A 15,683-nucleotide genomic window follows, 5' to 3' on the forward strand; every position below is an offset into this window, starting at 1 on the left:
TGGAAGCTGCAATCAGGTCAGCAATATCGCACAAGAGGATTTATGGTTTAAACTAGGCATTGAACTTGCACATGCAGATTTTTTTAGCTAACATTGCCATGCCTTAACCTTGACTCAGAGAAAGGTGAGAAAAAACTTCTCTCAATGTTTGATGACAACACTGCCGTGACTGTCTTGAAATGTAGTTTGTTGCTTTTTTTTTTTTTTGAAATGCAATTGAATTCATTTCATGTCAACCATGAGTCTAAACACTGTCAAGTAGTGATGCGGAGGTGACAGCTCATGCTTATTTGTCACGGAATTCTTCATTTCTACAGTGATACTGTAACTGGAAATAACAAAAGGACAAGCAAAGAAACCTTGATTTTTAAAGTTTTTTTAGTGTAACACACCTTATTGCAACAACCCCATACCACTGTTTGTATCAGCAAAGACTTTTTATCCCGGACCTTCAGACTTCTCCAGTGGTTCAATGCCTTCATTCCCTTCTAAACCATGCTCAGAGAAGAATTTTTCTTCAGCTAAAAATTACTGTTGTCTACTAGTGTATAGTGGTGACACAAACGTCACTCCTCTTGCCCTGCACAGGGCCTCCACTCTAGCACTCTACTGCTACCTCTTCCCCCTGGGCCAAAGACCCCACACCTAAGAACACCTTTCTGAATACTGCTAGATACCCTGTTTCCCACCATACCTTCTCCTAGATGACACCCTTTTCCTTCAGAAAGCTCCCAGTAAATCTCTTTTCCAGCTGCAAGTACCACCTGTAGCCCATTCAGAACAGGCTGCCTCCAACAGCTCTTATAAACCCTTCCTAAGTACCAAAACACAGAATTCTGAAGTGTGAGACAACATACTCCTGAAAAAGGGCTGAGTCCTTTGATCCTCACCTCTCTCTGAAGGGTTAAAATAGGAAATGTAAAGTCACTTTAGAACTTTAATGCCAAATTAAACTTTTAGGACCTTTAAAATAACCTACAGTGTACAGTGTGTGGAGTTACCTTTTCTATAGGGTACATAGGAAGAAAAAGGGTTTGTGTGGTAAGCAGCCTTAAATACCTATGGCAGTAATTCTAAAAATGATGCTTGCCAGGGAAAAAATGCACCTAATACAAAGTCATGAAAACCTGATGTATAAAAGCTTTTACGTGCCTGTGGTGGAAGGCAAATTTGTCACACCTGCACAGGGTCCCCAAAAAGATAGTTGTCAGTCTTGTGTTGGTGAATAATTCTGAAGAGATGTGTCTGCTTGCTGCCTTGAAAACTAACAGCATTCTGTGTAGTTCATGAGGGAAAACAAGTACTCTCTCCCCCTTCCTGAAGTCCCTAATACTCTGCTGGTGCAGTCTAACTACAAGAATGATTCATCATTTTTGTTCTAGGAATTTCACAGTACTGTTCAGTGACTCTTTCAGTAACTTTCTCCAAGATAACTTTTATAAAATCATGACATAGGCAGAAACAACTCAGCAAAATAAAATCCTAATTTCATCATCCCTTTACAAGATCTGGAGTGAAATAACATTATTTCTGTCTCAACTAATACGTGGTCAGACAGGTTCATTTAAAATTTGACAAAATAAAATCGAATCAAATTATTCCCCAAAGTATGTTCTCTTCTGTTACTTTGAACATATTTGCAGTGGTTACAGGGATGTTGTTACCTTCTGAGCTCTGAATTTGGAAAGCATGGTGTTTATAAAATATACTTGAAATTGATCTGTGGAAGTCAGAACTGCCAAAACCAGCAGAACATCACCTAATTCCCCATGTATTTTGACCTTCAGTGTTTCTTATTTATACTACATGCTGGGGCTAAAACTGGCACTCACAGAAGGGATAAAGTTGCCGCAATAGAGGTTTTACCTCCTCTCTACTTATCTAATTAAATTTATCAGCAATACCAATATCCTACCCAGTGCTTGACCCTAGGGATATATACCATCTTTAAGGTATCCTTGCTCCTCTGTGCCTCCAAAGATACAGATGAAGAGTTGCCAGGTACAGTCATTGAATGCTGTTTCTTCTAATAGGAACATTTATTTTATGGAAGATTATGAGCTTTGACAACAGAAACCAAGCCATCCATTTCCTCTGCCACTTGCTGCAATTCATTAAATTGGCTTATCCTCTTTATTTTTTATTCTCATCTCTTTGGCATAATGTGACAAGAATGCAATATGATGCAAGCTTTCAAATGCCCTATCGTCCTCTTTCCAATTGAGTGTCTTTTCAGTTGTAGTCAGGATTTTCCCCAAAAATCTACAAAAGCAAATGTATATTTTGAGAAGCTTTGGTAGCCTCTTGCAGCCTAGATGAAAGCTGTTCAGAATGGGTTAGACCAGATCATATAAGAGGATAGCTGGATGCTTTGGTTCTGATCAGAAATCAGCAAAAAACAGATCACTAATACATTGCATTGTGGCAGTTTTGCTGCCTGAGCATTCATTCAGTGTTTACTTATTTGGGGTGGGCAAAAGCTATTTCCTGTAGTAGGTATTTACCTTCACTGCAGTAGATAAAAATGGTATTAACTCTGGCTGAGGAGAAGTGTGTCACATACCTTCTGGTGGGGAATTACAGTCCTGGGAGTGTCAATTCTGGGTGCTGTGGTTGAAACTGGCACTGGACGTTTAGATCTGGGGACCAAAAACCAAAAAAAATTAGCAATCTGGACTCTATTTTCCAGCTCTAATTTCACACAAAAATGAAAAACGCTGCTTCCTCAGGAGTGAAAGCTAAGCATAGCCTAGACTTATTCTAAATATCATCATGCTTTCTCTACATTCTCATTTACAAAGGTCTTAAAAGTGAAAAAAGTTTGATATAGTTTCTCTGAATGATAAAAAGCCACCAGTTACGGACGCAGCCTCTGACTTGGGTGATCATCTGTTTTCCAGTACCTTGTGGCAAACTGCATTTTCATATATGACAATCATCCACAACTAGGTAAATTCAGGTTTGGGAAGCACTCTGGAAAAGCAACTCTGAAGGTTTTTAAAATGCAGAGACTAAACTTCGGTACTGAGGCATCTCAAGATCAACTCCTCAAAAGATTATTACTTAATAGCTTAAACTGTATAGCAACTGCCATGATTTAAACACCTCTGCAGGAAGAAACACGGTCTTGATTTCAGATTATTTAGTTTGAAAAGGAGCAGATCACTACTGAATTAGCCACACTCCACTCCAGATGCCTGCCTTTCGCCTCTATTTGACAAGAATATGTACGTGATCATTTCAAACCAAAAAATACATCCCACTAAAATGCCTTCAAAACACGCGGTTCACCCTTTCATCGGAACTGAACACAGAAAGCACAGTGGCAAATGCTAACTGAAGCCCCCAGGCAGCTCGGGTTAGTGAAGGTGTATTTGTGGGAGGTGTTGCGGGAACCTGCATAGTGCTGAACGTCCCCCAGAAACCTTTCCAGTTACACATGTGATCACCAGAGAAAATGAAATGAAAAATGTGAAAATAGTGAAAAAAATCATAATTATACAAGTAATACCCTATTGCCAACCTACAGATCAGGATTATGCCTGGAATTCTCATCGCTAAAATGCGTATTTCAAAATTAAAACAGGTACAAAAATGAAGTAAAAATACTTCAAAGCATACATATCAAGTAGAAGTGACTGAGACATTTGGAATTGTTTGCTTTAGACAGGAGAGGAGTAAGGGAACACATTACATAGGCTTAGAAAATAATGAATGGTAGAAAAAGGGAAATAAAACTTTGTTCCTCTTTCAAGTGAAATTGAAAAGACGACACATACAGAATTGATCAAGGCAAACATTTTTACCTAGAGTACTTGATTAACCTGAGGTGAAACTCATTGCTACAAGACGTCATTAAGACTATGAGAATAGCAGGATATCAGAAAGGACTAGATACTTACACCTACAACAAACCCCCCAACAGCTGTTTTAGATGGGGTAACAATAAGTAGCCATACAGATTCTCATTTTTCATGGCCCACCTTAAAAGAGTGATGATGAAAGAGCCTTTGTGTTAGGTTCATTATTTCCTTACTGAGGGCTGTGTTGCGCTTTCCACCGAAACACTTACGAGTGGCACCTACCCGAGACAGAAAGCTGAGCTAGACAAAAACTGGGCTCATCCATAGCAGCAATCCCTGCACTAATACCTAGCTTCACATGGAGCTGCGTATTTAGTTTTAGCTGTCACACAGAAAATAATTCTATAAGCAGAATTAAACAAACAAACAAACAACAACAAAAAAAGGAGGAGTTGGGGGGGTGTGTGTTGGGTGGAGTGGGAAGGAGTAATCCTTACAGGACCTGTAAGATTTCCACATAGAAGATATGGGAGTAATGCTACTTTGGGAGCTGAAAACACTGATGATGTAATAGATGCGGACCTCACAATGACATGCTATGAAAATGAACACAGTTTGAGGAGACAATGAAAACTGGCATTTTGTTAAACAATAGGCAATTAACTTGTGAAATTCACTGACAAAGGATTCCTGAAATGAGAGGTTGGAAAATTGTAAAAGGCACTAACGCTGATACTCACAGTTGGAACATATCACAATATACTCCCTAAGACATAATTATCGAAGAAATATATACCTTCAGGTTCTAAGAACAAGAGCTAATTGCTTAGAACAGACTTTCCTCAGGCGAGTTACTAACTGATGTTCCCTCAGCAGTGAGTGCCATACCCTCCCGCCAACCATTTTAGCTTCCAAAGAGAAACGATAGATCATATTCATGAGAGACACACAAGTACGGTGAAAGACAGTGAGAAAGAAAAAAAAAAAAAAAGAAGATCAGCTGCAGCCCAGAACACAAAATTGCTGAAAATTGACTGTGACAGTTTCCAAACAGACAAAGATTATGGGGGAGATTCCGATCTTCCTTCCATCGGTGCCATTTCTGGGTACACCCAGTTATTTCTGTGAAGTTATGTGGGGAGACCTGGGCATACTCAAGACCACAGTTGGGCAGAATAGACACTATGTGTCCCCTCTGCTCTGCTCACTGACCATGAATTTTAGTGCCAAAGCTGCTCATCTCCGTAAAGATTGTTTGTCACGTACAGAGGTATAGCAAGCAACCACATACTGCACATTTGATGCGTAACTGGAAAATGTTTGTGTGCAAGCAAATAAATTTATTTACCAGGCTACTCCACAATTTCTGTTGTTTATTTTATGTCTATTTTTCCTCACTCACTACCCGGCCACAGAAGATGATGCTAAAAAGCTGTATTTATTCCACATTATTGATAAGAAACATTTGTTTTTCACAGCGCTATCCAACTAAGATTTTTATTTCACACTGACTTCTAAGGTTCCAAGATGTTACTTTAAAACAATGAAGTTCCTACATAACTCTGCCCTGAAAGTTTATAGCTTTGATATTTAGAAACAGAATGATGAGGCTTGCTAGATTTAGCAGAGACTTGCACCAGAGAAAAGGGCAGAAGAGGTGAAGTCCATTTGTGGAATGGAAGTGTATGCACTTGCAGAATAAAGCGATTATTTACATAAGAGCCATTACTCTTCCAGGAAAACCATCTGCAAGTTCAGGACGTTTTTTTCCCCTCCCTCTTTTGCTAGATGAATCAAATCCTGCAGCAACACAAATTTGCTTTTCAAGTGATGATGGTCCTGTTATAAACATGTATTCCCAGGTTTACATTTTAATCCATTGATTGCAAAATTATTTTAGTCCAAACATTCAGAGAGCGTACCTGCTTAGTAGGGCTATGAGAAGGATGAAAGTCCAAATTTCACAAATGACTGTGGTAAATTTAGGCTGATGTTGAAATGTTCTGCCAAGGTTGTTTATTTGAAGTAATTAACTTGATCTGAACTTTTAGACGTTTTCTTCTGTATTTTCACAATTGAAAATGGAAACAAAAACCTAATTTCACAATGAAATTTCAGAACAGTTCTAATGATGATAAAATACATCATTCTGGTATTTTTAAAATTCTTCTCCTTTCCACAGATACACCACCCCACCCCCACCCTGCACCACAATACTGGTTCTCTTTCTTAATGAAGTTCAAAACCAAGATGGATGTAGTTTTACGAAGCAGTTCAATTTTGATAGCACTGCTGATATGGCTGTCAAAATTTCTACTTGTTCCAACCGACCTAAATATATCTTTCATTGAAGAGCACTTGACTTCAATCCTGCTATCTTTGCACTCAAAGCAAAGGTTCATTAGGAGTCAACTGCATTAAGAGGAGTTGCCTGCCTAAGAAGGGGCTGCGAAATAGTTCTGTCTGTGATCACTACCAGTTTAACCTGTGTCCTCAGGGGAGCACAACACTGTACGTGCAGAGAGGTGACATGATCTAAGAGATAATAGCTCTTTTTCAGCTTCATGTGGCTTTTTTATATTTCGTATCTTCCTCAGTCAGCGTCTATCTTTTCTACCTCTCAGGACAGGTAAAAATCAGCATTTCTTTTCTTACAGTAAACTTTTGCTTTCATTTTATTACACATGAGCACTTATTTATACCTTGTTGAGCATCTTAATAATTGCATCTTAATATTTCAACCGCTAGAAAATGAAAACTGGTCAAGTGCATGGAAAGGTAATAAACCAGATTGGATTAGGGTTAGAAATGCTTAGAAAACATTTTACATACTTTACTTATCACCTAATTGAAACGGAGTCATTCTGGAGTGAAGCAGGTAAGCACGCAGTAGGACACAAAACAAAAGAGCATGTAGAACTGGGCTTCTGATACACATCTGCTTTAATGCAATAATATTCCTGACAATTTGGCCACGGTGGGGAGACATAAGAGGGGCAGAATAAATATTACTCAGGGTTAGCCATTTGAGGTGTCCATTTAATAAGTGCTAAGATCAGTAACGTGTCAGTTAAATCTTCAGCTAAACAGTGAATCAAGCAGCCAAACAGAAGCTGCTTCTTGTTTGTAAATCTTGCACAGAAGATCTTGAGTCTCGTCTGGGACACCAGCAAACAGTCTTAGTGACTCCAACGAGAATCACAAAGACAAAACCCTGAACATTTCACAGTACTTCAAATGTAACCGCGATGACTCTGGGGACAGAATAAGACCTACTTTCCCTGTCTCAGGATATCATGTGTGCTTGCAGTAAAATTGAAAAGTATTTCCATCAGCAGTTTTGCTTTCTATATATCAATGGCAAATGCAAATATTAGCATTTGGCTGGATGACTGATTTGTTAATTATTTCCCTGCATTGTGCTGCGCTCAGATTGCAAGACAGGCAATTATGCTTTCCAGACCTAGTGTTCATACCCACAGCAGTATTCAGACAAAAACCTCCTATGCATAAATGGCACCAACCTAAAGGGAAGCTGCTATCAAAACCAAAAATAATCTATGAAACAATTTTTTTGGAAGTACGTAACACCCATTTACCCTCAGAAGAGATCTAAGTCAGAGGCAGCCGCAAACATTATGGGATAGAAAGGGAAAAGAAAAGGGAAGAAGCCTTGGAGTTTTTTTGTGAAAGGATGGAAAGGAAGGGAACTGGAAACAGTATGCATAAAGCTGAGGTTTTTGAAAAGGAGTATGTATTAAAAAATATTGGAGAAGCAAATTCTACTCTCCTGGTCTCTCTTTGACCCTTTCTACTTCTGTGGCATCTGCACAGTTCCTGTTGCATCTTCTTAGCTCTTCCCCTCCCTCCTGCTATGTAAAATCCTTCTTTCTTGAACTGCCCCACATGCTGCCCTCCAGCGTGCTCCCTCCTGAACGGAGCAACCAGCTACCAATGCCTCCATCTCCTTAGTTGACTTGTTACCAGCCCTCAAATTCCTCCATTCCAGCAGCTCCTAGGGGCAAGGGGGAAGGCTCTGCCAGTGTCCCTGCAGCTCTGCTCTGTGTGTCTCTCCAAAGAGTATGAAGTATGGATGCTGAGCACGTGCCTGGCACTCACCCAATGCACGTAGCAAGCTCTACACTTAAGCTCCATGGAGCATGGACACCTTTTTTTCAGGCAGGTTATTTTTCTTGCTGACCTCTTCTTCCTGTCTTTGCACTATTTTTAAACCATTTCCAAATGTTTCACCCCTCCTTATCACTACTGAAAACTCAGGTAACCCATAAAGAAATGTGCGTGCATCCCCAGGAAATTTCATCCAGTTATAGAACTTGCTTACACTGGCATGGATTGACTTTGTATGTAAAGGTATATTGCTATCAGCAATGTTAAAAAAAAAAAAAAAGACATTAATTTATATCAAAGCCATACCTTTGTTTCAAAGTAAATATAAGTAGATCATAAGAATCTGAAAAAGAGCTTGCTTTAATGCTGAATTACCAAATAGGTCGCTCAGTTATACAGTGACCTACTGCAGCCTGCAAACCCTTGTTGACGTCACTGTATTATCATTCAAATCTCTCATACAGCTAAGTTTCTTTGTTTCAAGCTGATTTTTATGAGTTTTGCTTGAGACCATTCATTCATACATTATAATCACAATGCTACTTACCTGAATTTTTAATGTTGACACCATCCAAATTCACATTTGACTTTAGATTTCATTAGAGGAGTTTTGCAAAGCCTTTCTAATTATCAGCAGTAACTCAATTTCAATAGCATAGGATTCATGAGTAAAATGCATTTTAACGAAGCTGAAACCAAATACTATTAGAGGGAGGGTGAGGGTATGGGCTCTTTTTACTTTCTACTTTTCATTTACATGTTTTCCATGGCTGTTACTGATCAGATAAAAGTGTCAGATGTTCCTCTCAAAGCTTGATTTAAAATAACAGCAGAAACATTAATATGAATAGAAGTGGTACTTTCAGCACAGTGTGGGCAAAACCACAGTACCTCAAACACTCAGAAATATATAAACAGGTATTGATTATAAATAGGAAACCACTCTTGCCACCTCAATAAAAAATTGGTTAAACGCAGAATTTGGCTTGCCTTGCTACAGAGAATGGTGTTACAGAATCAAAAGTGAGAGGCTGAAATACAATCAAAATCATCAGATAGGCATCAAAGCTTAATGGTATATAACCTTCAGATATAGTGCCTCACTTGAAATTGCCAAGTTCAGCATAGCTATTTATTATTAATGATTTCATTATTATACTGATTGTTTATAATTACTGAGAGATGTTAAAAAGCAATCTAAGGAAAATGTTCAAATAATAAAATAATTTGTTAGTTTGAGAAGAACAGAAAATAAATTTGGGTTATGGAAGGATCTAATAGTGTAGAGCAAAGAATTAGCTATTATTAGTAAAGAGCAGAAGAGGCACCGAATAAAGATTCAGTGCTTATACGTAGCCTACTGTACCCCTGGTCTTGAGCTGTGACTGAACTCTGCCAGGAAACATAATAAATAACAATTTTGAAGAATCAAGTATCAAATATTCATATAAGTTCTTCAGCTGAAAAATATCTGAAGGGAACCATAGTGATTTTCCCTGTTCAATTTTCACCTGCCGTGCAAATAGTGCACCTGAGACCCCCATTCAAGCATCATCAGGCTCCACGGCAGTCCTGCGACTCCTGGCTTCTTAACAGCTTCCTTAAGGGTGAAAGTCACTCAAGTACGGATTTCAGAGCAGCACTGGGGACTGCTGTAGAGCATCACCCTAAAGAGCCAGCTCCAGAATCAGGGAACCACAGCTGAAATTCAGAGATATGATGATTCACAAAAGAATAATAGAAAGCTTTGTAACTGCCTTCTGTTCATACAGGCGACTTCAAGTATCGTCCAAATCCGAACAGATTTCTAATACTATGCAGATTAAGTCTGTTTTTCCCCTTGCCACTCACCAATTTCTAAAAGCAAAAGTTTAACTCAGGATACTTTGAGCATCCTGACCACAAAATACTTTCTTTAGTTTCCTGAAGCTGTTAAGGAAACATATTTACTTAGCTGATTTTCCTGTAATTCCTCTTACTTGGGATATGGACCTTCCAGCGTGCCACATGGTTTTTAAAGCATCATATATGGGACAGAAAAATTAGTGAACACGGATAATTAGATCTTAACAACAGTCCACCTCATTTAGGCCTTCAGTTTTTCTGTTTCCTAACTAAAACACTTCAATGAGCTTTCCATTAACGCCTGTAACTGAGAGACTTTGACTGGAAAGGTAACTTAACATCTTAAGTCTGCTAAGTCAAGAAAATTAGCCAGGACTTGGAAAAAGATTTTGTTTCTTTTTGAAGTCCTCAAGTACTGTTTGAAGTTGTCATTACAGTAATGCAGAAACACCACGGGGCCAGCCTGTAGCCAGTGCTCAGTATTGCCATGCTGCAACAGACATCAGCCAGGGAGAGGAGCACAGACACGAAGAGCTGGCCACCCCCTGAAGATGCCTGAAAGCCAGGCAAAACAGACCTTGGGGTACTTCTGCTCTTGCTGTAAGAGACAATGGAGCCACCAATGATTAAGGTTTTGTCAAAAAAAGAATGAGGTCTGACAGCTTTTCTAGTGGCTGGTGGGCAAGAAACACCCCAGTAAAAAGGATCCAAAGGAAACTATGAATCTTACATACACAACGCATTGCAAGATTGATCTAGTGAAGCCTCAGTATTTTATCTGATTGAATGATTCCTCATTCCTCTTCTAAAAAATACTATATCACCCATTCCAATTAGCTTCCAGTATGTAATTTACATTGTGACAGGATCATGCTTAAGCTAATCAATAAGAAGCAGTCCCAGCCCAAATACACTGTGACCTTCCTGTCTACCGAAACATTTTGGGTAACGTATACACTTGCTCATTGCAGCATGCAACCAGGAACTGTTCATCAGAATGAGTACAACTGTCATGTATTTAGTAGGTTGTGTCAGCCCGTTGACTTTGGCGAGATGTGCCCGTGATACCTGTCTTGACCTTTCCATGGTGGGTGCGAAGTAAGGTGTGAAAGGATTCACATGGAGATTATCTGTAGCTTATCCAGAGAATATTTCTCAGACAAACAAAATGATGATTTTTAACCTCTAAGCTGGTATTCGGGGGAAAGAAAAGTGATGTGTGCTCTGAGAACAGTTCTAATCCCTAAGCAGAATCTTGTTGTAATGAAAACTTCACTGCCCTTTAAAGCCTTGGCCTATATCCACAGTTTCCAGGTTCTTTCCTAAAACTAACAAGAACACTTTATGCAGTGAGTGTAAACTGCAGTCCACTCAAACTGCTCATGTAAGGAATATATTTACGTTTATTGCAGTGACCGACACTGATATTTTATTTCATTTTCCACGGAAAAAGCTGCTCATTCATTTTAATAGCATTAAACATTTCTACTTAAAGACAGAAACTCACAACCCTGTCCAAATGCTGGCCTTACATCTATTAACAAATCACAGAATGGTCAAGGCTGGACGAGACCTCTGGAGATCATGCAGTCCAAGCCCCTGCTAAAGCAGGTTCTCCTAGAGCAGGCTGCACAGAATCACATGCAATCCTACTGGCCTCTCATACCTGCATACAGAGACAACTGGGCATGCAAGGGGATTCACCTCTGTTTCACAAGGAGTGAGGGAGGACCACCTCCCTCAGCTCACAAGTAGCTTCCTCAGTCCACCAGGAGGATATGTCTTTTTTACTGCTTTGAGAACACAGCATCATTATCAGTTTAGGGAGGAAATCTTGGCTATTGGAGGCAGGGGGCTCTCAAAAGTTCTAGAGTCACATGTCTAGGCAAAATAAACTACATGGTACCATGTCACATACACCATTAGTGTTCCTCTCCTTTTTCTACTAATCTGCTTAAAATTTTGAATTTACACACTCTGTGATTCAGTAAAGCATGTAAGCAGCTGTTTGACTACTCTGTTCTTACCTTTCTAAAGGTGACTACTCTGTTCTTATCTTTCTAAAGGTAAACTTTGCAATACCTCCCCTGAGTACAGGTACATACAGTTACCTACTGACAAAGGTGCTCACTGAGTGAACCGTGGGAAGCTCCAACACTGACTGTCCACATGGTCACAGATCTTAGTACTTGGCCCAGTCTAGATCATAATTACACCAGTGAACACCACATGGAATATCTAACATTGCACCAGCTCTGAATTTATTTCTTTCTGATATTTAGCCAGTATTTTCTTAATTTAACCTTTAAATCCTGCTGAGAATCATGCTGGCATATTTAAACATAATTTCTGTAGAACTCAAGGGAACAGATTAAAGGACAGAGCTTCGTTTTTAAATTTTTCTTTTAAGATTCTTATTTGATCTTTTTGAAGTGTCATCTAATTTCCAGCTATATTTCTATGGCAACATGAGCATATTTGTACTTGAAAACAGAGAAGTCCATCATTTCTAGTGAAACATTATCAAATGCAAACGGCACATCTTTGTCAACACTTAAGGCTGAGTTGTTAAATGCTGCGTTCTGATAGAGCGTGGGTATTCCCATCCTTAATCCAGTCTGACACACTCACAAACATCTTGCTTCTGCACCCAGTAATTTAGAGATCCTTGCTGAAGTCTTGATGTCCCAGGTGGGACTTGTGAGTGTAAAAGCGTTGCTGCAGCCTCATCCAAGGAGCAGTCATTTGCTACTGAGCATTCATTTTCCATAGCTTTAAGACTGCAGTCAAAGGCAGGAATAACCAGGGAAAACTTAGTCACTCCAAGAATGGATTTCAGGAGATATATTCACAGTGCTGAGCATGAACACTAGCAAATTATCACTAGCATTAGTATTCCTTAAAAAAAATATTCATATTCACATAGGCTCAGATTCTACCTCTAGTATGTAAGCAGTCGCCAAATGAAAACATCATTAGTCAGATGAATGTAATGGAATCATTCGAAGAAGGGGGCGGGAATCCCAAATCCATATTTTCATTTTAGGTTTGTTTTTAGAAATCATCTCTACAGTGCTTTTAAGAAATGTTTCTACAGAATAGTCTGACTACCACTATTTCAGACCATGCTTTCATCAATATTGTTTGTATCTTAAACTGGGATAGATATCCTCTTCTAATTTTTCTGAGCATTAAATGCAGCCTAAATCTGGTTCCGATTTAAAACACGCCCATCAGCAGACGTAAAACATGCACAGAATTGGTTACTATTCACAGTTTCAGACAAAAGAAAGCAGTTTACAATAACCACTGAATTCCCCTTGCTTGCAGTTTGCTGTCACCACATGCTTTATTTATAGTAGGCCTGAAATAAATACTGCAGGATCAGCCATCTTTTGGTGCTGCACAAAAAAGAAAAGCTATTAAATATTTACCATAAGTCTCTCGTAGCTTTGCCTCTGACACTTTTTCCCTTTCACTAGAGAAAAGGATTATTTAGTTCATGATTTTTCAGCACAAGACAGTCAGTTATGACTGACTGGAAGTGAATGGCAGCATCACCCCGCTGGCGCTGGCGGGGGGCACACGGGGTGTCCCCAGGGCTCAGCGCTGGGGCCGGCCATGGTTCATGTCGCCATGGACCATCGGGGCGAGGGACCGAGCGCTGCCCCAGCCAGTGTGCGGGTGGCACCAGCTGGGGGTGTCGATGTGCTGGGGGGCGGGGGGCTCCGCAGGGGGGGCTGGGCAGGCCGGGCCGAGGGGCCGAGGCCGCTCGTACGAGGTTCCCCAGGGCTCAGCGCCGGGCCCCGCGCCGGGGTCACCCCAGCCCCGGGCAGCTGCGGGCCTGGGGCAGAGCGGCTGGGAAGGGCCCGGCGGGGAAGGGCCTGGGGGGGCTGGCTGGCGGCCGGCTGGGCAGGAGCCCCCCGCGTGCCCAGGTGGCCCAGGAGGCCAGCGGCACCGGGCTGGTGCCCGAAACAGCGTGGCCAGCAGGCCCGGGGCAGGGACCGTCCCCCTGCGCTCGGCACCGGCGAGGCCGCCCCTGGAACGCTGTGTCCAGCTGTGGCCCCGCACGGCCAGAGGGACGCAGAGGGGCTGGAGCGTGTCCAGAGCCGGGCAGGGGCTGGGGAAGGGGCTGGGGCACCCGTGGGATGGGGGTCGGCTGGGGGGGCTCAGCCTGGAGAGGAGGGGGCTCAGAGGAGACCTTAGATCAGGCTGCCCAGGGAAATGGTGGACTCGCCATCCCTGGAGGTATTTGAAAAGCTGCGTAGATGTGGCGCTTGGGGACATGGTTTAGTGGTGGGCTTGGCAGCGCTGGGTTATGGTTGGACCTGATGATCTCAAAGGTCTTTTCCAACCCAAACTATTCTATGATCGTTGGCATGCAGTGGGAGGCGGGTGTTGTGTCAACACACAACACAAAGTCTGCATCTCCCCTGCTCCTCTCCAGCAGCACAGGGTGACACCAAGGCAGGAGTCTTAGAGTGTCACAGGAATGTTTGTGCCAGCAGAATGAGGCGCACTCATATTACAGCACTTTCCAGAACTAAGCCAGTACATTTGGTGAATCCTTTCCAAGGAGGCTGATCAGATTCCTCGAGTTAAGATCAAATGAATGTTGTGGATGCTCCAGTAAAACATGTTGACAAATAATACTGCACTCTCATGCATTCCATTTACTGTGAATTTAAAAAGAAAGCCATTTTTATGAAATAAAAATAGATTTTGCATACGTTTCATTTTTCACCTGCGAACTGAATGCTGTAGGACAATAAGTTTATGGCCTATTATCTATCTGTGGGACAGCCAGCCAGCCAAAAATGAACTTTGACTGGCCCAGAACTAAAACGCATAGGGGCAGCTGTGTAGCTCAAGTAACTGACCAGAAACTGATACTGAAAAATGATTAAGAACTAAACTCCAGGAGGTCACAAAAAGATTAGAAGCAAAGCAATGTCTTTTTCCACCACAACCCCAGTCATTATAGAGTATGATCACAGCCTTGCATAGCATGGTCCCGCAGAACTAGCACCGACCCCGCTCAGTACATCTGGAGTAATGTAGGTTTCTAAGGAACAAGCTCCACCTATGAAGTATCTAATGTTTTAGAACATCAGCCTGCACACTATCATGCCTCTTGGCGTTCTACTGGCTAATAGTGCACAGCGCAAAGAAATTTCTTTCCTTCTCCCCTCGCTGCTGCTCTCTTTTTCTTCAGCAGAAGCAAATTCACTTCCTAGATACATTTCTTCTTCTAAACTGAAGGAAACAGAGCTGGTCTGGAGAGTCCCATACCTTTCCACACAACTAGATCACAGGTCTTTCTCCGGGAATGGTCTGGGAGTATTTCAACTCCCTGCCATTTGCCTGTGTGCATCCTTTAACTTCCCAAAAGCAGCACAGGGAGGCATGCTGTGCGCTCCGGAGAGCTAGGCAACCAGACACTGAAAATGAGCAGTCAGAGAATGCAGCGTTTCACTCAAGCCAGTAACAAGACAAGTTCTGGCTGCCCAATCAAACCTCTGGCATAGCTGGCAGGCCCTCCATCTTCATTTTGTGGTTTCATGTGAAAAAACAGCATAGGTGAGGTCATAAGACTAAATTTAACAGGGAGTTTAGGGAAGGAACCTGTCAGAAGAAAACTTGACATCCACAAATTCCTGAACCCATAATGGGATATCTACATGACTAAAACATGGAGAATTCCACTCAGGCCAGCACTACACACCAAGCACTCATTGAAGAGCTATGTTAGCGTACCCTGAACAGTGCAGATTGATGGTACTTGGAGAGAAACTAAGTTTATATAGCCAGAGAAGTGCAGACTTCTCGTTGCTCAGGTAGGCAAGTACAAATGGGCATTCTTAATGCTTCCCTTCTGCTATGTTTGATGTCTTGCAATCTGATGTC

At 41.3% G+C, this 15,683-nt stretch overlaps 1 protein-coding gene across 4 annotated transcripts in view; it reads right to left on the reverse strand.

Annotated features, from left to right (window-relative positions):
- LDB3 (LIM domain binding 3) overlaps positions 1-15,683 on the reverse strand; it is a 94,856-nt gene that overhangs the window by 36,222 nt on the left and 42,951 nt on the right. For all 4 annotated transcript variants that reach the window (XM_080402848.1, XM_080402847.1, XM_080402850.1 and 1 more), the window contains exon 4: positions 2,564-2,639. In XM_080402848.1, the coding sequence (XP_080258974.1) occupies positions 2,564-2,639 (76 nt within the window). The remainder of the gene's footprint in view (positions 1-2,563; positions 2,640-15,683) is intronic.

Source organism: Falco punctatus, assembly GCF_963210335.1.
Source record: "Falco punctatus genome assembly, chromosome: 9".
Taxonomy (NCBI): domain Eukaryota; kingdom Metazoa; phylum Chordata; class Aves; order Falconiformes; family Falconidae; genus Falco; species Falco punctatus.